Source organism: Crocodylus siamensis, chromosome 14, assembly GCF_052110815.1.
Source record: "Crocodylus siamensis isolate JL-2025a chromosome 14, ASM5211081v1, whole genome shotgun sequence".
In the NCBI taxonomy this organism is placed as follows: Eukaryota; Metazoa; Chordata; order Crocodylia; family Crocodylidae; genus Crocodylus; species Crocodylus siamensis.
This window is the reverse complement of record NC_143408.1, coordinates 9191837-9215084: the sequence shown is the minus strand read 5'-3', so window position 1 is coordinate 9215084 and position 23248 is coordinate 9191837. Positions and strand designations below refer to the sequence as shown.

Genomic DNA, 23248 nt, shown 5'->3' with positions numbered 1-23248 from the left:
GCTTACTGAGTTTTGGCAAGCCATCGAGGGCCCCATGATAGGCAGCCAGGGGCAGATAAATATTAATTTTCTAAATTTTTTAGGGGCCCCACAGGCTGGATAGAATGGCTTGGCTGGCTGCGTCTGGCCCCTGGGCCACATTTTCCCCACCCCTGCCCTAGACGCATTAACTTTCTTTGGAAAACACTTATGAATTAATTTAATGCATATTATTTACATGGGCAGCTTTAGGTTGTACCTTTAGGCTCCAGGCTGCCACATAAAGTTTCAGCTAAAAGGGAAAACTTGAGAGAGGAAGAAAATGGGAATCATAATTACAGGTGCACCGATATATCAGTCCGTATCATACCTGCACCGGTAAAAGGAAAACTGACATTATAAGCAATCAGCTTTTTTGGCCAACGTGACCAATAATGTCACTGATAAATGCCTTGTACATGTACAGTCAGCAATGCAGCCCAGCAGCTTGGAGAACAGTGTCCGGCCAGTAAGTATGTGGGGGGCTGGGGAAGGGAGGCAGACTGAGACCCCCATGGTGAGGGAGCAAGTGGGGCAGGGGCAGGCACTGACCAGCCAAGCCAGGGCAGGGTGTGGGATGAAGCCACAGGTAGCATGGCCAGGGAGTGGCTCCCACTGCTGCACACACCCCTGGAGGGAGGCATGGGGGGCACATGCCCCCTGGATTTGTGCATGGGGTAAGGATGGGCTGCCTGCTGCAGACTGGATACATGCAGCGGTGGGAATCACCCCCTCTCCCCCTCTGGACAAACCACCCACAGCTCCATCCCACACCCTGCCCCAGCCCCACTCCCTCCTGGCCTCAATTGGGTTCCCCCCGCATCCCTTCCCTCCCCCACCTCCCTTTCCCCAAAGAGACTTACCAGCTGGACGCTGCTCTCCAAGCTGCCAGGCTCCATATCGGCAATCAGATGAGTATTGGCCAACGTGGCTGGTTAATAACCAGCCACTGGTATTGGCCAAAAAAATCTTTATTAGTGCACCCCTACTCATAATATTGATCCTCTTAGAGTAAAAGTCTTATGCAAAATTTAACAGCTTAGTTTCTAGCTAAAATTGGCTTTTACAAAACCACCAAGATTCCTTCAATTGTTTTTGAATTCATTGAACAAGAAAAAACACTTTCCCCCTCCACCTGTTAACAAAAAGACTGTAAACCTTTCGTCAGAAGGATAATAGCCACCAAGTTCTTTAGTTCAGATTTTTACTTAAACTAGACCAAAATAAACAAACAATGTAGGTTTTGTGAATTTTGGAAAACCTGATTCAGAGCAACAGAAATCTAAGACTGGCTTGAAACCCAGGGCAACATACGTGCAGCAGTAAAATTCTGCTATGCTATTAGTGTGACAAACATATATACAAGTCAGTGAGCTGCACAGCTACTTGCTTACAGAAATATACAAGCCCAAGTATCAAAACAGTAGGCTACAAATTCAATAAATCAAGGGATACTTAAAAAGGATTAGCAGAATTGCTAAAGTGCAGGAAGGTGATTAGCATGTCAAAGTTTTAAGATCCACAATCTCATCATCCCTACACTAAGAAGCTGAAAACACTTCTACCAAACCTTATCAGCTGCCACAGATTAACAGATTCATCATAAAAGGTTATTAGAGCCAGAAGCTTCATATGAAGTTGCATAAGTCAGATATCCTCCGATTTAACCATCTGCCCTGAACCTACATCCTTAAAATAAATGGAACTAGCATTAGTGCCCTGAGTATCTTGTAAAATAAAGCAGTTAAAATATGTACATGTACTTTTTCCCAGAACCAAACCACAGGTACAGCGCACATGTGTTTTCCCATTGAGACATAAAACTCCTCAGATTCTTTGCAAAGCCAAGTCTCATTATCAGAGATTTGGGTTTTCCGATTGCTGTGGAAATGCATGGATTTTCTGCTTGAAAGGAGAAAACAGTGGGAAACCATGGGTATCCCCCCTTGCAGGCTACCATAACTCCCTCAGCTGCCTGTAGGCAAGTCGGGAAGGCGGGGGCAGACTGAGGTAGTGGCAGCAGCCATGGTGAGGGAGGGAGTGGGGTAAGGCTGGTGTCAGGGAGGCATGGGGGGGGCATGTACCCCTCCAGATTTGTTCACCCACCGTGGGGCATGGGGCTGTGCCTCTGCCATGACAGCACAGCTGGCACAGGGCTCCCAGCAGCAGCGTCACCGAGTCTCTCCACCCCACCTTTGCTCTGCCCTCCCATAGCAGGTCTTGCTCATTGGCGCATAGAGGCCCCCGGGGTGAGGGTGGCAGGGCACAGAGCCTGCATCTACCCCAACCCCTCATGGGCTCTGCTGGACTCCACACTGGCCATGCTGCCTGTAGGGGCAAGCCTAGGCTCCGTCCCCACTCTGGCTGCAGAAGCCACCACCTCCCATGCACAGCAGCAGGGGCTCAGAAGCCACTGGCCAGTAGTAAGTGGCAACTGTGGAGCAGGGAGTGGGCAGGATGCAGCCACCAGGTCCTGTAGCCCTGGCAGCTGGGGGCCCTCTTCAGCAAAGCTGGGGAGAATGGGGAGCCACAGGATGGGAGTGAGACACTGGCAGGACTGGGGGGCTCTGGGAGTGAGGAGCAACAGCATGGGCAGGGCACTAGCCTAACATGGCTGTTCAGCACCACAAAGCAGCAAGGGGGAAGAAGAACAGCTGCACCTGGACCCACATCCTGGTGAGCGAAGGGGGCAGGGGGAACTCTGATTTAATTAAAAAAAAATTAAATACCAAAACAGGTAGGTGTTTAGAATTTATTATTATAATGGACTGAGGTGCTGGTAGGCTTCCAAAACTGGTTTTTCATTTTTTAAATATATCAATAGAAAATTGTGTTCAACTAATACACATGTACATGCGCACGTCTATTGGCATTTCATTTTAATTGTAGGAAAAAAACCCATAGATTTTGGGCATTTTAATTGGAGAATTTGCTTTGGTTTTTTGTTTTGTTTTTTTAAAAGCAGAGAATTTGGGATTTTTAGAGAGAGAAAACCAGGATCCCTGTATCCACTATGTACAATACAGACAAGTTATCGGTACAGAAGAATCTATTAGATTGAATTCAGAGTAAACATGTTTCAGAAGAATCTATTAGATTGAATTCAGAGTAAACATGTTTAAGTTAACAAGCAGAAGCACCTAACCCCCAAAAACGAGCTTCACTTACTTTTTGGAAGATACTGACTTTCTATCATTTTATTTCTTATTCTTGTATATTAAGTCTAGGGTTCATCCCTGACACTTGCAGACATTCCCCCACCCCAGCGCAAATTGTACTCAAATACTGCATTTAGTTAAGTGCCTACCAAAAAAAAAAAAGCAAGAAATTCTTATAAACTGGATTATACCTGCAACTTTGTCCCGAATAAGTTTTGCAGATTCAACTTCGCCAATACTGCTAAATAGACTCCGTAACTCATCCTGCGTCATGTTCTGAGGGAGGTAGTTCACAATTAAGTTTGTTCTACCAATATCATCCCTGCAATCTTCAGCCATGTGATCTTCATAACCATTAGACATTTTATGAAATATCTGAAAAAGAAAAAATCTCAAGTAAGTTCTACATTGTTGTTTTGTAATCAAGTGAACTTTATCCACCCACAATGCTGATAAGTTTTATTTTTATGAAACAATTCAGTTTGTATCTATGCATTCCCTTTCTTCTTTAAGGAACAAAAAAACACCAGTGTTTAAAAATTCCATGACATTTAATTCTCTCAAGCAGATAAAATTGCCATTTAAAAACAAACAAACCCTGAACAATTAAAGGAAAGAACTAAGATAGATTGAAAGTATATTTAAAATTACATACACAGCAGATAAAAGAGAATTAAGATGCAAAGTTAAGCACTTGGATTTAGAAAATGCCAGAAATGTAGCTGCTCCTGCAATTGCAATTCAATGCACATAACCATGGGCCTATGACAGCCACATTATATATGAATTTTATGGCTTATATTCCAACCTCTGCCAGCTCTCCTACACAACAATTAGGAGTTTGGCTTCCCAGCATTCCGAGGTTTCTATTTCTAGTCAACAGGAAAACTTGTGTATGGTTAAAGGGTCAAGCCAAGCACAGACATCTGCCACATTCGTTTGTAAAGGCAGCGCAACAAGATGGTCAAGGCTTGATCTATTAGAGCATTGCTTTGGAAACAGCATTCTCAGGGTAAGAATCACAGTATTAGCTAGAAGCGGCCTTGTTCAATGCTTTATTTGAAGGCTATAATACTTTAATAATTTCCAACAACCCTGTGAAATGCACAGGAACACCACAAGCCAAAAGGAAGAACTGGAACTGAACTTCTGTCCTCTTCTCTGCCTAGTACTGCTTCCCCATGTCAACAGCTGCAAAAGCTCCTGCTGCACCACTTACTTGAACCCAAGATGCACACATAAGGATGGGTCATAAGGACTTTTAAAAACAAAGCAAGTGGGAATGAGACATGAATTTACTTCAGTTGATACCACTGAAAACTGCTGCACTACCAGGAATCTACCATATTTAGCCAAACAGTTTCTTTAAGGTGTATGTGTATTACCATATTTAGTATTAACTGAAGTTAAAGAAATAAATAAATTAAATGCATTAAAGTTAATTCCCACTCTCAATTTACTAAGTCATTCCTACCTTCAGTAATGAAATAAAATCTATTACCTTCAGAGAAACTTTTAGTCATTGTGTTTTAGTCCCCATTCATTCTCTTATAGCACCAGTCATACTAGCAGACTAGTTTTTCAACTCATTCTCCACTGATAAGAACAGCAAAATCAACCCTACACCTAAAACTTCACACTAACTCCAATGCCTTAATTCCTTAAGAAATGAACACCCCCAAGGCTAGTACTAGAAGTATTAAATTATTTTATCCGGTAAGATTTTTCCCTGTAATTTACCAGCATGCCCACTTCTATGTACACTACACATTTGGGTGTCTATAGCCACAGCAATAGTCTCCGGATCGTTAATAACAGAGTTAGACAACAGGGGTACACCAAGAGAGATTTTTGGGGCTGATGCCACTTGCCAATTTTTAAGGAGGCATACTGACTGATACTGATCTGATTTCTTATACACAGCCCAGCAGCTTGAAGAGCAGTGTCTGGGCTGGCAAGTCTGTTGGGGTGGAAGTGGAGGAGGAAGGGAAGGCGTGTGGGGGCAGATCGAGGCCCTTGAGGTGAAGGAGGGAGTGGGGTTGGAGCTGCACCTTGTCCAGGGCCACAGGGCAATGGGGGCAGCTCCTGCTGCTGCATGCACCCTAGGAGAGCATGGGGGGGAGCCTGTGACGCCAGATCTGCGTGGGGCAGGGTGGGCTGGGGCAGTGCTGTACTGTTCCCAGGAGGGGCTAGTCTGGGCTGCACTCAGGGCAGGGCGGCAGCAGCACTGGGAAGGAGGGTACGGGCCATAGCTCCCCTGACCCTCCCGCCCCTGGCAGTGCCACCACCCACCCCACCCTGAGCTCAGCCTGGCCCACCCCACACCAGGAACAGCCTGGCAGTCCTGGCTCCAGCCTGCACTGCGCAGATCCAGGGGGCACATGCCTCTACATACTCCCGGAGCACATGCAGCAGCAGGAGCCATCCCCATCACCCCAAGCCCCCACACACAAGCTGCGGCTATCCCACGTCCTGCCTCAGCAGGGCAGCACCTGCCCCAGCCTCACTCCCTCCCTCACCCCATGCCCTTTTCCTCCCTTCTCCCCTTCCACCACAACAGACTTACCAGCTGGATGCAGCTCCCCATGCTGCCAGGCTGCACTCCTGGCTACCTATGTGCTGCGCTGCGGCTGTACGCATGCACAGGCCATTTATCAGCCACATCAGGTCAGTTTCCAATGGTCAACTGTCTTTATATCGGTGCTGATCTGACATAGGACCAATGTATCAGTGCATCTCTATTAGACAAGCCTACTTTTCACTAACCTTAATCCAGATTCAAGTCTCTGCTGCTCCAAAATGTTTTAAGGTTAATGCTTTAATGTGTCAAACCAAAGAACTCACTTCTGAAAGTGATTAGTACTAATATAAACATCAAGCTAAATATAAAGTATGCTCTGACCTAGCTTTCCAGCCATACCCCCACAAAAACATGGAGATCACTACTGACACTAGGACAACGTGTTACGTTCGCTCTACTGAACCTGCAAAAAAATTCAGAAATGATAGTAACAGACCCAGTCAGAGATGACCCGAGCAAATCAGCCTTGCCCCCAGACGCAAGGAAGCCAGTGGCAGATTCAGCAGAAGAGGGAGGGGTGACCAGCGAGACATGAAGCCAGCGGCAGCATGGAGTCATCACAGACACTCCACCTGGCACCACGGGGCCCCCCCAAAGTGCAGGGCCCCGGGCAGTTGCCCTGACTCTGCCCCCTAGGGACGGTCCTGGACCCAGTAACAATATCTGTAGGGGTGCACTGATAAAGATTTTCTTGGTCGATACTGATTAACCAACCATATCAGCCAATACCGATTCAAGAGCAGATTTACCAGAATGCAGCCAGGCAGCTTGGAGAGCAGTGTCTTAGTGGCAAGTCTGTGGTTGGGGAAGGAGCATGGTGGAGTGGGGGAGATCAAGGCCCACTACGATGAGAAAGGGACTACAACAGGGGCAGGTACTGTCCAGCCAGGGCAGTCAATACAACCCTGGGAGCAGGATGGAGTCATGGACAGCTCCCCACTGCTGTGCACACCCACAGGGGAGGTATGTGGGGGATATGTGCCCCCTGGATTTGGGCACAGGTCAAGGGTGGGCTGCCCACTGTGGGCTCAGGGCCAGCGCTGCACCAGGTTCTTCTGGTTGCGGGGGCTTGGCTGGGTGGCAGCAGCACTAAGCAACGTGGCCATAGCCCTCCCCACAAATCTCGTTCCTGCTCACGGCACTCCCCTTGAGTTCCCTGTGCAGGGCTCCCAAGGGAAAGGTAGCACAGTGGAGTGCCCTGAGCAAGGGTGGTGGTTGGGGGGAAGCTACAGCCACTCCAAAATTCCCTATAGCCACCCCTCGCAGTACTGCCACCACCCATCCTATGCAGCTGAGCCCGCCCTATCCCAAGTGCAGCCCCAGCCCAGCCCCCCCCTCCCTACACCGGGAATAGGTTGATGCAGCCCCCGGCCCCAAGCCCACAGCAAGAAGCCCACCCTCGTTCTACACACAAATACAGAGGGGCACATGCTCCCCGTGCCTTCCTTTGGGGGGGTGCACAGAGGCAGAGAGCCACCACTTCCTTCACTGCCCCACCCCCTGTGTCCTGGACAAGCCACTTTCAGCTCCGTCCCACTCCCAGCCCCAGGGTCACATTCACCACCCTGCCTGGGCAGTGACTGCCCCTGCCCCACTCCCTCCCTCACTGTGGGGAGCCTCCATCTGTCCCTTCTCCCCACCCCCCCATACCAGCTGGACGCTGCTCTCCAAGCTGCCAGGCTGCATTCCTGACTGCATGCATGCTGCATTTATCAGTGACAGCATTAGCCAAGAAAGCAGATTACAGATGTTAATTTTCCTGTTATCAGTGCTGATCCAATACGTGACCGATATATAATCGGTGCACCTCTACCTAGATTGATTTAGGGAGTTGCAAGGACACAAACAAATTTCAGTCAGTTGGAAAATTCAGCTTACATTATTGATAACTATACCCGAGTGTCCATAGCTTTTCACCAGGAAAAGCTAGAAAGCAGAAAAAACAAACAAATGGGAGAAGAAATAACCAAGCAAACAAACAAAAACAAAACTGTCAGGCCTGATGGGAGAGGCTGTATACAACCTGACAGTTTGGACTGAAGAAAGAATGCTACATGCAAGAAATTAAAAAAGTGGAGTATCAGGAGCATAAAAGTTTATTGCACACTGAATTCTACAGCACAAGTATTGCTATACACTAGGGCTGTGTGAAGCTTCAGGTACTACTTCAATTTGGAGGAGATTCGGTGGCCGAATCTCCGAATCAGAAGACCAATAAAATGTCCGAATCGATTTGGAAAAGATTTGGAGAGCTTTGGAAATTCTGGCAGTCCCTGCTCGCTGCTGCAGGGAGCTGGACCTGGGCTCCATGATGGTAAGTAGGGGGCAGGGGGTGAAGCTGGAGGAGGGGGAAGCGGACCATGGGGGGACCCCCACCAGGTCCCAGCCCCTGCCTGCTCCCCCAGTCCCCCTAAGCACCTCCTGATCCTGCCTGCTCTCCCAGCCCCACCATGGCTGCCCCACCCGGCTGCAGCTCCTGGCTCTTAAAAAAGCCCCCACTCACTGGCTGCTGCAATGGCTGCTGGGGCTTCTGAGGTCTCATGGCAGAGCTACCCATGCAGCGCAGAGATCGCCCCCTCGCTTGGCGGCAGTTGGTGAGTCTGGAGCTTCCCCCCCACAATAAAAGAGCAGGTAGCTGGGGCAGGGGATGGGGCCCGTCGGATTCGGAGATTCAGCGGGTTCGACAGCGGCTGCATCTCCAAATCAGATTGGGCTAAATCTATTTGGGACAGTGATTGGAATCACTGAATCGAATCACTATTAGCCAAATCCAAAGCAAATGCTAGCCACTTCGAACAGGCCTATTACACACATCTATTTTTATGCTGAAATTATTATACAGTATGAGACATCAAACTATGGGTGCTGTGCAATATACATCTCTTATTAAGAGCAGAAAAACAGACTCCCTGCCTTTAGGCGCTAACATCCAGGTTACCACAAGCAAAAGTAACAAACAATTGGAGGGAAAGTAAGAGGACAACAGGAACAGTAACAATGTACCATTAAAAAGATCAACTGTATGCATAACTTGATTCTATAAGCCTTCTGCTAAGAGTACCTAGCTTTGATAAAAAGGACACAAATAATGAAAGCATTTTAAACTTAGGAACTCAAAACACAAAAACTGTCATTACTGGCCAACTTTAAACATTCTGATTCGATGCCCATAATTAAGTGTGTGGCTAGAACTTAGTTACTACTGGGTAAAAGCATTCAACTCAGATAAAGTCATCCTTCCTCATCTTCTACACACCTATGTTCTGCTGAGAGGAAAACATTAAGCAGGCATGCAATTAAAGACTTATGAATGCACCCAAAGAACCCACTTATGGTTAAAATAGGCAAGCCTTATTCTATTATTTTAAGTTTTGAGCGCTCAATTTTACCACATTCATTTTTAACAAGGGCAGGAGTTTCAAAGATTCAGTCCACGGTGCTCGCTCTTGGTTCTCCAAATGGACCTATGTATTGCATGTGGTACGTGCTGAATTGTCCCTGTGCACTGCACATGGGGCTAAGGCAAGCGCATGCTACATGCAGCACGCACAACAGATTTAGCATACACGGCCAGTCTGCTGCCCTAGAGCCCACACATCAGTCCCACACCATTCAGCCTGTTTGGTCTCATGACTTTGACACCCATGAACTAGGAAGTTTGTACAGAACAACTCTGTGCAACATAAAAGAAATTACATGCCATTTTAAATCCTCTGCATGGGCAGGTGCCTGGGACTGCCAGATCCATTCTACAAACTGTTACCACCTGTACTAGAGAACAGTAGACAACCAGTGGTACTCAACTTTTTGGCCCCACAGACCAAACAAGTGATGCAGGGTCCAGTTGTGGGAGAGAGCTGGCCCTGGTTCTGCTCCCTTCTACCCCATAATTGGGGTCTAGGGGCCCAGCACTGCCTCCTCCCAGCCCCTCCTTGGGATTAAGCCCTGTGCGCCCAGCACCGCACTTGCCCAGCCCTGTGTGCTGGAGTCAGGTACCCCCCATGGTTCTGTGGATTTGGCACTAGGCAAGCAGTGCCACCACTTCCTGGGCCTCAAACTTCCAGACCCATGGAGAGCCCTGCAGGGCAGGTGACATGATGCTGTGGACTGGATCTGGCCCACAGGATGGATGTTGATCACCCCTGCAGTAGATTATTATCTTTTGTGTGCCAAATAAAGAGGATGAGCCTTTTCCATAAAACTGCTTAGCTATTTAGCAAACAGAAGCAGAATGCTGGAAATCAGGATTTCTAGGTTCTTATCTTAACTCTGGCATAGGAACATGGATTTATTAGGTTTCCTAACTTTCAGTAACTTAACTAACTGCTGTTTCTTTCAGAGATAATTGCATTTGTTTAGTATTCAGTCCATTTTTGGCTTCTTTATTCATATTTTGATGAAAAACAACCAATTTTTACATATAGTGAAGCTGGAATGTTGAGTAAATTAAGACAAAGTGCAGGGTGGCTTTGATTTAAATTAAGTCGATTTAAATCACAGTTTAAATTACTGGGCAGGAAACCTTGATTTAATCATTGTTTTCTACAAAGAAGTACATTCTTGTTCAATAGGCAGGCAGGCTTCTTTGGGTAGATTTGGTATCTTTTATGAGACCAACTGAGTAGTAAGAAAAAAGTTCTTTGCAAGCTTTCGGGCACAAGCACCCTTCTTCAGGTATAGGGAGTTGATACACCCTTAATGCATATTATTCACAACTCAGATATATATAGGTTTCATTTTCAGAAGGCAAACATTTTAAAGCAGTGATTTATTTTGATATTTTTTCAGATACATTTTGCAGCTATATCAGAAACCTGAATTATGATATTTAAGCGTGTTGTTTTAGTCAAATAAAACAATTTATGTATTTTGGATATTTTTCAACAACAAATGTATAATTATTTTAACAAAGCAAACACATGTCTTTCTGAATGTTTAACTATTTTAGTTAAAAATGTGATACGTGTTTTTAACAAAAATGAAATAGATTATTTAAGCCAGGTCAACATGAGAAACTAAAAATACTGGGTTATGCAGCAAACTCAGTCTTCACCTTCCTCTCCTATTTATTCATAGACTAGAAAAGACAAGCTTTCCTGCTTTTTCAGTTCCAAAGCAATTTCTCAATTTAGAATGAGTTAGTTCAAAGGAACAAAATATTCTTTCTATACCAGCAGAAGCTACAGCTGTTAAAAACTGGATTATCACTTCAATAGTCTCTGACAGATCCAGGTGCTTAAGCGACTTCCACCAGTTCACTGGTGTGACTTTCTTTAAAACCTCATCAGCAAACATATATTTCTTGAATGGTTCACCCTTGGCCCTGGAATTTATTATATCTGGTATTATGGAGGGATGACTGCTGGATGCCTATGTCATAGCCAACTCCTCTTCTTCAGCAGTTAAGGATTGACCGTGGTACTGAGAATATCGGCAAGAAAATGAGCTGGAGATAGTGCTTGATCCATTTTTTTTTTTAATGCATGTAATTTAATTCTGTCATTGGGAATTTCTCTTGTCAAGGTCTGTCTCAGTTCCTTCTAAATTTCAACAGCATCAACAATAAAACAGCCTGCACTTCATTCAAGGCTACGGAAATAGGCTTCAAAATAATCAGCATACATTGCTCACAAATTGTCATTAGAATAGGCGAGTTCGCAAAATATTGCTCAAAACAGTCCACTACTGAGTTTCGTTACCCACCTTGTAAGAGAGTTAGTTTGGTTCCTCCGGCTTTCTTCAGAGCAGTGATAGTATCGGCCACATCAGCCAAAAAAGCTAATTGCCAATAATATCAATTTTCCTTTTATAGGCGCTGATATAATATGGATCGATGTATTGGCGCACCTCTACTTATTAGCTCAGGGCTTTCTTTACTTTCTTCTATATTTCTTCTCTTCTTTGATACATTTGCATCATTGCCTGTGACAAAGCTGTGTACTAGACATTTGATTTTTTTTTCAGTTTGTTATAGCATTTACTGCTCCTTCTTGTAAGTATTCTGCTGTGTGTACATATCCTGATGTATCAGTTCTTTCTGCAAGGTAGACAGCCCCTTCTGTTGTCACAGAGGCATATATTACTGGATCATTGTGGACACTGCTCTGCCCATCAAGACTCAGGTTAACAATTTTTCCCTCTAGACTTTTTGCACACTGTTCAATTTCTCTCTCATACACTTTATCCAGGAATTTTGTCACAAACAGTATGCAATTAGAAGTTATAATCCCTGTTCCAGGACAATACCCTTGAGCTTTAACGCATCTTAAATTAAAACTATCTTTGTATAGGTTATTTTTAAAAAAATGTTTTTATTTTTAAGATTTTGTGATTAAATCAAAAAATATGATTTAAATTAAAAATCTGATTTTATTAAAAAAATATTGATTTTTATCCACCCTGAGAAAGTGTCAACCAAGTTCAACTCTGCATAGCCAAACTGTTCAATTTCTTTTAACTCAGAGAGATCTGGTTGATTCGGCCCCACATTGGAAAATGCTGTTGATGGGAGGGCTCTGCTCTTGCCAAGTTTATGGTTCAGAAGTAGAAAGCTGCTCAAGCTGTTTAAGGCTGACCAAAATTTCAGGTGAACTGTTTGGGGCCCTGTTTGGTAATGTCTGCCAGGCATTTAAGGCAAGTTTAGAAACAGGACTGATTGGAAATGGAAAAGAAAGTTGCTGCTCAGCTACAGGAGTCGTGAGTGAGTCTAAGTATGTTCAGTGTAGTGCAGGCGTGGGCAAAATGCAGCTTGCGAGCCATAAGCAGCCTGCCAGGCCATTCTATCTGGCCTGTGGGGCCTCTAAAAAAATTTAGAATTAGTATTTACCTGCCCCTGGCTGCCTGTCACGTGGCCCTCAATAGGTTACCAAAACTCAGTAAGTGGCCCTCTGCCTGAAATAACTAACTGCCTGCCCCTGGTGTAGCAGCCCACCACAACTTGGGGGAGGGGGGGGAGGGAAGAGGACTAGTGCCGAGGGGGACTGAGTGCAATGGGGACTACCATATATCTTATTCAGACGGATTACAATAATCTATTCTTGCAGCAGGTTCCCATCAGTATGCTTGTTCCATATGGTCCATGTGTTTTATAGTCATGCTCAGTGCTGGCTGCATTTACATCAACTTCATAGTTGGTTTTCACTACTGAGCACCTACTGCTTTTCGCACCACTTTAATGACAAACAACGTATTTCGTGAAATCTCCTTGTATGTGAATGCATGACAAGGGATTTTTTCCCCTCATATTGATTGGGAGCCTCATCTTATTGGTACCACATTTACATGAACATAATAGACCTTCTTTGCCAGTATAACTATGTCTAAAAAGACATATAGCAATATATTAAAAATCAATCAATGGTTGTTTATAGACGTGAAAAAACAACACAAAAAACCCGAAACAAAACAGCGCTTTAGTTCCAGCTCGGAACACCCCTGTACCAAGTGCAGTGCACACCCAGAAGAGGCATCATGCTGATCTGACCTGACTCACCCAACGTCTGTATACATAGAGTGCTTTAGCAGGGCTTTCTGGAGCTTTTATCTAATAACTGATTGAATCATCTTTAGACAGAAGTGCCAAAAAGCCCTGCTGAAGTGCTTGATCTATGCAAGCTACCATGCTTCCTCTTCCGCAAAAGCACCATTTTGTTTTATGGCCTTTTTTCCCATATCTGTCAGTACCCAGTGTTAGTATTATCCTAATGGATCAAGTTTCCTAGTATAAACATGGTGACAGGTAGGACTCGTCAAATGCAAAAAAGACGGTTGTGTTTAATTACAAACCTTTTGGCATTGAGCCTGCCTCAAAGACCTTGTCCACATACCAGGGTGGATAAAAGCCAAGGATTTTTTTTTAAAAATGTTTGTTTTCTTTTTAATTTAAATTAGATTTTTTTCAATCATATTTTTTTTGTTAAGATGCTTTAAAGAAGAAGAAGAAAAAACCTAGGGGTGCACCAAGAGATTTTTTTGGGCTGATGCCAATAGCCAATTTTTAAGGAGGCATATCAGCCAGTACTGATCCAATTTCCGATATGCAGCCCAGTAGTTTGAAGAGCAGTGTCCAGCTGGTAAGTCTGTTCTGGCCGAAGGGGAAGGGAAGGGGTTTCATAGTAGCTAGAGTCGGAAGGGACCTAGGTAGATCATCTAGTCCGACCCCCTGCCTTGGCAGGAAAGAGCACCGGGGTCAGATGACCCCGGCAAGGTGCTCATCTAACTTCCTTTTAAAAATCCCCAGGCTAGGAGCCTGCACCACTTCCCCTGGAAGCCCGTTCCAGGCCCTAGCCGCCCTGACTGTGAAGTAGCGCCTCCTAATATCTAATCTAAACCTACCCTCCGCCAGCTTGTGACCGTTATTCCTGGTCACTCCTGGCAGCACACGGGGGAACAGGGACTCCCCCAATACCTGCTGATCCCCCCCTGACCAGTTTGTAGCAGGCCACAAGGTCCCCCCTTAACCTTCTCTTGTGGAGGCTAAACAGGTTCAGGTCCCGTAGCCTCTCCTCGTAAGGCCTGCCCTGCTGACCCCTGATCATACGAGTGGCCCTCCTCTGGACTCTTTCCATATCGTCCACGTCCCTCTTGAAGTGTGGCGCCCAGAACTGGACGCAGTACTCCAGCTGCGGTCTGACCAGTGCCGCATAGAGGGGGAGGATCACCTCCCTGGACCTGCTCGAGATGCATCTGTGGATGCATGACAGGGTACGGCTGGCCTTCTTGACTGCCTCCCCACACTGCCGGCCCATGTTCATCGTGGAGTCAATGACGACTCCAAGATCCTTTTCCGTCTCCGTGCTGGCAAGAGGGGAGTTCCCCAACCTGTAAGTGTGGTGCCGGTTCTTCCTCCCCATGTGCAACACCTTGCACTTATCAGTGTTCAACCCCATCCTATTCTCATCTGCCCACCGTTGCAACCTGTCAAGGTCAGCTTGTAGCCTATTGCACCCTTCTAGTGCACCCACATCCCCCCACATCTTAGTGTCATCAGCAAACTTGAACAGGGTGCTTTCTACCCCCTCATCCAAGTCACTGATGAAGATGTTAAGGGTGTGGGAAGGGCAGACAGAAGCCCCTGCAGTGAGGGAGGGAGTGGGGCAGGAGCTGCCCAGCCAGGCAGGGCTGCCCCTCCTCCCATGACAAGCCGCTTTTGGCTTCATTCCCCGCTCCACCCTGGCTGTGCAGCCCCTGCCCTACTCGTTCCCTCATTGCTGGAGCCTCGATCTGCCCTCCTCCACCCCTTCCCCTACAACAGACTTACCAGCTGGCCCCACTGCTCTCCACACATGCACAGGACGTTTACTCGGTGGCATTATTGGCCACATCAGCCAAAAAAAAAAGTGAACTGCCAATACAATCAATTTTCCTTACATCAGTGCTGATTCGATATGGGACCCATGTATTGGGGCACCTCTAGAAATGACTCAGATAGCGTTATCCCAGTAAGATCAGAATCAAACCTTGAAACTCAAACTTCTTTCTGTAAGGGTTTTGATTCCCTGATCACGCATTTCGGAAAATTTTAACTCGCAATTCCTTCTGAAAGGTGAAGATTTTATGTTGTTAAATTTGAAATTTAGAAAGTGTTTTGCAAAAGTCTGCTCATCAGAATTTAAGTTTTAAAATAATTTGACAGGAAGGTGCCGTGGTAGGGATCCTATTATTAAAATGTGTGCACCTAGAAACAAGTACGGGCAACCCCCACTTAGCGTTTTTAATTAGTTCCTGAAAAACTGAGCATTAAGCAAAATTAGCATTAAGTGAAAAAGTATTCAACCATCCAAGATGGCAACTGCAATGGTTTTCGATGACCCAAGAGGGTGACCATGAGCATTATTAATGAAACTCACTGAGCGCCAAGTGAAATCAAGTATCAATTTAAAATAAGCATTATAGCAAAATAGCACTAAGTAAAACAGCGTTAAGCAGGGGTTGCCTGTAGTGCTTCACAGTTTGTATATATTAGTCCATACGGACAAGCAAATTTATATGCAAGTGTGACGTTCCACTGTGGTTAATGGGTTAAATCTACTTGTTACCAATGATCTTAACTTAAATTATATACCCCTTAGGACAGCACCCAAGCAAAATGGTCTCGAACAGAATTTCGGCCTAATGAGGCACTACTTTAATAAGTTGCTTGAGATTATTCTCAACTAAACATCAACTTAACTCCCCCAAAACAGCTGCTTGGGAAAAACAGAGGATTACCCTCTAAAACTCAATTAGTCACAGCAGAGTCAGTAAAAGGATCCCTAAACAGAACCCAAAATGTCTAAATGAAAAAAAAAAAAAAAAGAACTTCCTGCTACAAAAACTTTTAAGATGGGAAGATTATGGCCTGTCTTGCCTTGAAGTCTCAAAATACCAAAAGTGAGGCAGCAGAATCCTCTTGGAGGCCGAATAAAACTAATATTTAAGAGAGCATCTTTTAGCCGTTTTGCAAATGCCTACGATGAAAACATCTGAAATAGACTATGGAAGCAGCTTGGTCTTCAACAGTACAATCCTTGGCATAGCCTTTTAATTTTAGAATGGCCAAGAAAACGGAAGCGTCTCAGATGAATGTGCAAAATTTACCTTTTCATTGAAACATCTGGTCAGTAGCATATTCAGTCCTTACTAACTGAAGACACTACTAGCAAGGAAAAAACACCTATGTAAAGTCAAGAACAGAGATATTCAAAAGAACATTTTATTAGCTTTGCCATGAACATAACAATATCTCCAAGAGTCCCAAGAGTCAGACACTGATATTATTTTGTCTAGTTCACACCAACCCAAAATAGCTGCAAAAGGTAGGTTAGCTAGATGCAGCTAGTCTTTAGACTCAGACAAAGATGGCAATTAAGTAGTTTTCTTTAGGCTAAATTAAAACACTAAATCCTATCAACCTAGAAGTAGGTTCTTCTAGTACGTGACAGAATAAGCAAGAGTTGACTGATCCTAAATATCCACCATGTAAACAAACAAGTTGGCAAAGGAAAGATTTCCAAAACAAGATCAATGGGGTATCCTAGTTCTGTAATCAGGCATCCTGAGAAAAGCTAACTCTCCTCAAGTGACTTGTAAAGGAGTTACTGACCATAAGCAGGCAAGGTTCTTTGAGTAAATGCAATATCTTTTATTAGACCAGCTGAGTAGTTGGAAAATCTAAACTATTAGCATTATGACCATTAGCACTATGACCATTAGTACATGCTTTTACAGTTCTACCTCTGCATAAGCACACTGGTGAAGTGTAAACTCGCAACTTCCTAGTTCCTTTCTACTGCATTTGGCTGCAGGCAGAAAAATCCCAGGTCATAGGGGTATTGTTTGTTTCAGACATGTAGCTTCTTTTTCTTCTCGTAATATAGGCTCAATGGTTTCATTTGCCAGTAGCCCTTGCTAACAAGTAGGCCAAGAGTACTCAAGAGTGAGATGCCAGAGTGGGACCGAAAGCTCCTTTGAAGACTTAGCCTTGAAGCCTTATGCAAACACCGCATAGATAATTGAAGTCCAGAGAGTGATGACAGGTGTTTGTAACAATTCATTGGAAGTTATCTGTAACAATGTATTTGTAACAGTCCATTCATATTTAGCTCCAACAGATTTTGGTACTGTTGAGGCAGAGTGCCTGGTGCAGGGATACTGAGGTTCATCTGAAACCAAATCCTTCCAAACAAAACCTGGTATCACTAGTTAGCCAGCTAGGGTCCAAGGACCCCAACAAGATAAGCATCCAAATGTTTCTTAAGCATCCTATATGCCACTGTGCTACTGAAAAATGGTTCATGGCTTAGGTACATCAGTCATATTGATAGATTTATAATCTCAGGCCATCTACAACCAAAACTCAACTCTCAAGAGTTACTGCAAAACAGGATTCTTCCCCAGTGAGTCCCTTGTCCTGACACTACTCTCTAAACTACTCAAAATCCACGAGGCATCACCCTCGTGACTTTATCAAACTACCTTTACTTAAGCACCTGGAATTGCCTAGAGAGTGGAAGAGAGTCCTGTAGTATTGCAAATATTATTCTGAGCAATATTAGAGCCCTCACCATAACAGCACTATAAACAAAGCCAACATTTTCTTCCTCTTGATTCCTGACCTTGCTATCAAAAGAACCCAACTGCCCTCTGTTCATTGGTGAACTGTGGTACAAGTTAAATACCATGGCTTGCATGGCAGCCCCCCAAACGTATCAGAGGTGATTAGGCTAGAATGAATAGAGCAGGATTCACAAAACTTAGGACAACAACCCAGAACTTGGAAACCACCAAGAACCTGTAGTTTTGACAATAACATGATGAAGAGCTACTGACTCTTTGCATCTCAACCTCGCTTATGAGATTCTCTCATTCAGTCAGAGCACAGCTACAACATATAGAGAGCTCAACAAGTGCTTGAAGCAGCAATGGTTGGCAAAGCCCTTTAAACAACATCACTTCATTAGCTATAAAAATGCTGGTCGGCTCAAAGTTCCTGCACTGGAACAAATGGTGCTGGCATCAAATTCTGTTGATGGGTGGTCTTGATCAACTCAGCAAGTGCCCAAGGGATTTAATCTATGGGCCGGATAACCTCAGGAGTCTTCCTCAGGAAGACTTCTTCAGCAGTCTGAAAAAAAGACCTCTCGTTTCTTCAGCTTGTGCATAACATTACCCATGCAATCCATGGTTGAAATCAGAGACAGAGTTGGCTCGGTCTTGGACTCTGTTCTACCACACAAGTTTTGAAGCTGCCAAGGAAGTGCTGCTCTTTCTTGGAAGTGAAACAAAAACAACAACAGAGGGATACTACTGCATCAAGGAATGTTGAATAAAACCCATATACACAGCTATTAAATAGATGCAGAACCACTGAGGCCCCCAGGCTTCAATCTTTGTTAAGAACAATGCCACAACAGCATCACACATTGTGGAGATTAGAGGTCCACAACCAGAAGCAGCTGACAGATGACAAGAAAAACACCGAAGGCAAACCCCAGGTTTCAAACTAACAGGTTTAAATGAGGCAGTAGTCCTATGAAAAGAATGTAATCTTGTACTTCAATACTATTTCAGAACATATGCTTAAACTGGGACAATTAAGCATAGAGGGTAACCATACAAAACCATGTTTAGTAATTTTGCAATGCTAATTATGAATCCTTAAGAGTCTTACAAAATAAACAAACCAGCACAGCTAACATCAAAGCTTGAGTAAAATTTTTGCTAGGAGGTGGAAAAAAAAATAAAATCTTGATTTCTTTGGCAGGTAGTTTCTGAGTGGTTTTTTGTCAACTTAGGATGGGATTTTCTGATCTGGGTTTTGTCACCATCTTGCAGTGTGGTTTGAGAACAGAGCTGGTGAGACTCAACAACTGGTAAAGAGGAACGCTCTTGTAGGGAACAATACTAGGCCAGCTAGGCCCCTGGCAAATTAAGGGGGTAATGACATCGCAATCCGCAAACAGACTACCTATCAGAAAACTGACAGGAAAAGGAAGTTTCCTCCATGTTTCAGTGGCTCTTCCTATTAAAAAATAATTTAGCCAAGTTATCAGTGGGACAAGGGACAAAAGAAAAAGAGTGGCTGTTACGGATGCACGGACAGAGGTTTTGGGGGCCAATACTAACAGCCGATTTTTAAGGCGGCACATTGGCCGATGCCAATCTGATTTCTGATATGCCGCCTGGCAGCTTGAATAGCAGCGTCTAGCTGGTAAGTCTGTTGTGGTGGAAGGGGAAGGGAGAGGGAACAGGCAGGTGGGGGCAGATCAATGCCTCTGGTGTGAGGGAGAAGTAGGGCTGGGGCATGGGACAGAGCAGTGGCTCATCCAGGGGGGTGGCTCCTGCTGCTGCACACACCCTGGGAGGGCACGGGGCAAGGAGCGCATGCGTGCCCCCCCCCCCCAGATCTGCATGGGGTGAGGTTGGGGTGCAGCTGTGGGCTGGAGCAGCACTGGGCTCTTCTTGGCAGGGGCTGGGCTGGGCAGCAGCACTGGAAAGCTATGGGGGGGCACTGCAGTCACCCCACAATTCACCATAGTAGTCCCCCTCCTTGCCCCAATAACCACCCTCCCAGTGCCACCACTGCTGCTCACCCCAAGCGCAGGCCCGGCCCAACCCTGCTTCTCTATATACCATGAAGAGCTGGCCCCAGCTCGCAGTGGCAGCCCAGCCTGCCCCATGAAGTTCTGGGGGCACGCCCCACCACTCCCCGGGGTGTGCACAGCAGCAGGAGCCACCCCCCATGACGCACCGTGGCTGTCTCATGCATGCCCCACTCCGCTGGGCAGAGCCTGCCCAAGCCCCACTCCCTCCCTTACTGCAGGGGCCTCAATTTGTCCCCCACACCCTTTCCCTTCCATCGCAACAAACTTACCAGCTGCATGCAGCTCTCCAAGGCTGTGCCAGGCTGTGCTCCTTGCCACTTACGTGCTGTGCTGTGGCCACACACATGCACAAGTATTTATCGGCCAAATTATTGGCCACATCAGGCCAATTTCCGATACAGTTAATTATTTTATATCAGTGCTGAACCAATATCGGACCAATGTATTGGTGCACCTCTAGCGGTTGGTTGTTCTTACAAACCAGGAGCAGCAATACTGCCGTGGCTAGAAGATGCTCTACTGCCAAAGCCATCACTGCTACAAGTTTCATAGTTTGTAGGGTGGGAAGGGACCTGAGCAGGTCATCGAGTCCAACCCCCTGCCATGGCAGGAAAGCGTACTGGGGTCAAACAACCCCAGAAACGTCGTCATCTAGCCTCCTCTTAAAGACCCCCAGGGTAGGAGCCAGCACCACTTCTCTTGGAAGTTGGTTCCAGATCCTAGCCACCCTCACAGCAAAGTAGCACCTCCTGATATCTAGCCTAAATCTACCCTCTGCCAGCTTGTGACCGTTATTCCTAGTCACTCCTGGTAGGAGGAACAGGGACTCCCCAGTGCCTGCTGGTCCTCTCTGACAAGTTTGTAGCAGGCCACTAGACCCCCCTCAGCCTTCTCTTGTGGAGGCTGAACAGGTTCAGGTCCCGTCGCCTCTCCTCGTAGGGCCTGTCCTGCTGCCTCCTGATCATGCGAGTGGCCCTCCTCTGGACCCTCTCCATGTTGTCCACATTCCTCTTGAAGTGCGGCGCCCAGAACTGGACGCAGTACTCCAACTGCGGCCTGACCAGTGCTGCATAGAGGGGGAAGATCACCTCCTTGGACCTGCTTGAGATGCATCTGTGGATGCATGACAAGGTGTGGCTGGTCTTCCTGACTGCATCCCCACACTGCCGGCCCATGTTCATCTTGGTATCAATGATGACTCCAAGATCCTTTTCTGCCTCTGTAGTTCTTCTTGTGTGGTCTCTGCCTAAATGAGACTTCTGACTTCAAATTCCTCAACTCATGTTCTGGTCTTGCTTTGCAGGGAATATAACCTTCACATCCCTGCCAAATACAGCAAGGTGAAGGACTGCATCTTGTGCATTAGGTAGTTATTGATGGATTCCCTCTGGAAATGTGTAGGTAAGGAACAGCTGGCCAGACTGCAAAGTACAGCAGAATCCAGATAGATTATTTCCAGGTGGTTTGCAACCCACTTAGCGTATTTACTCACATACCACCTACCCAAGACAAGACGCACCTTATTTTCAGACGGTAAAATGAAGAAAAGATTTTCCTTGACATCAGCGAAGAAACCAGTAGGTCCAGTGGGGGCAGGGACCTATGATCTGTGGCTGCTCCATTAAAGCTTTCGCTGTGAGCTATGGACAATCCCTCCCTCAGCAGCAGTATAGCTTGCAGGTGTCCCTTCAGCACATGGAGGGCTAATTTTCTGCAACCAAAGTGAACAACAGGTACAAGCCCTGGCATCATAGGAGGAGCAGCGAAGCTCCTAGGAGCTTGGGAAGATTAAGTCCACCAGGTTTAAGAGGAAACACAAGATGGTGATCAACAGCTTTTCTGTGGAGCACGGGGGCATCCAACTGCCACCCTGGTTCTTCGTCACAGGAGGTCTAGGTCCTGTCAGAATCTGGTCAGATATTACAGAAATATTGCAGAAAGTTTGCCAAGACTCATCCCATCCTCTCACTGCCTCATGTAGCATATCTACATGGTTTTTAAAAACGCTGCCAGGCATGATCCCGAGCAGATCAAAAGTGACTAGGGGACTGTGCGAGAGACTGAAAAATGCAGGGGCACAGTTATCTGCAGGGACAAGCATGGTATGATGTTCCAGCAAGAACACTAATGCTAACCTTGGCCACGCTAAAGCGTCTAGGCCAAGCCACAGAAGTGTGGTTAAAGCAGAGGCCTCAAAATCTATTTCTAAATGACTGCAGATTAGATTAGTTGTAATGTATGTAAAAGTTCAATCAGCAAAGCAGTTAACATGCTCACCTACCTTAGCACAAATATCAATTTAAAAACAAAGTAAGTCCTAATGCGGCATATTAAACAAAAAAACCCCTCTAAAATGAATATGCTGAATACTATAATTTAAGTTTAAGAATATTAGTGATTAATGTAACCAAATATCAGATGTAAGAAATTTAACAAAAATCATCTATTGGAGCAAATTTACATGAGCTGTAAAAACAAAAGCAGCATTGCCAGTAAAAACCATCACACATGGAAAAAGAAAGCAGGACAGTCGCAGGTTGCATTCCAAAACTGAGAAGGAAGGAGATAAGAAATCTTTCTTACCAAAAATTGTAATTTTCAGGATATAAATCTAGCTGATTGGTGCCTTCCAAGGCCATTTAAAAACCGATTCTCTCCATTTTCCCCTGGTCTTGATGAAACAAGGAAATTTAAATAAGCTACAGTACATGCATCAGAGTAAGCAATGCATGAATATGGGGTATAGACTGGAGGGAAAATTGTAGAAATAGCAAAACCAAAGTTGACTTGCTGCCAGTCTGCACACCACCTGTCTTCCCTCACCAAGTATCCCCAAGTCAGTATAGGTGTACTGTCAACAGGTAGCCAGACAGGTTGGGGTAAAGGTTCATTTTTGGTTTTTGGGGTGTAAACAATAAATGGTTAGGCTTTAGATCCATCTCTCTCTTTTACCAGGAGCCAACCTACCAGACAGTTATGATCTAAGTAACAAGGCCCATCTGAACAGATACAAAACCCAGACAAGCCAGGAGAAGAGCACCTTTACTCAGGTAACGATCTAGTGAGGTTTAAACAAAATTCAATGAGGAGTGGAGACAAAGGCCCACAACAAGGAAAGAGCAAGGTAACATGGAAAAAAAATCCAAACAAAGAAAAGACATACAGATGATCTTAAGGTTGTACAAGAAAAATGATCAGGGTAAGAGTTACTCATCTAGGATACAGATACACTACTGCCACAAGTATAGGGAACACATGGCCGAAGTATAGACATGACTAGTTATATTATAGTCTGTTTAGGAAGGACAGGCAGAGGAAAGAGAGGTGCTGCCTTATATATTGACAATATACACATTTGCTCTGAAAGCCAGAACTTAGATAAACAAGTAATAAGTAAGAACCAACAT

At 45.3% G+C, this 23248-nt stretch overlaps 1 protein-coding gene across 2 annotated transcripts in view; it reads right to left on the bottom strand.

Annotated features, from left to right (window-relative positions):
* ELAVL1 (ELAV like RNA binding protein 1) overlaps nt 1-23248 on the bottom strand; it is a 65748-nt gene that overhangs the window by 33336 nt on the left and 9164 nt on the right. For both annotated transcript variants that reach the window (XM_090027661.1, XM_090027660.1), the window contains exon 2: nt 3368-3551. In XM_090027661.1, the coding sequence (XP_089883787.1) occupies nt 3368-3539 (172 nt within the window). In that variant the 5' untranslated portion in view covers nt 3540-3551. The remainder of the gene's footprint in view (nt 1-3367; nt 3552-23248) is intronic.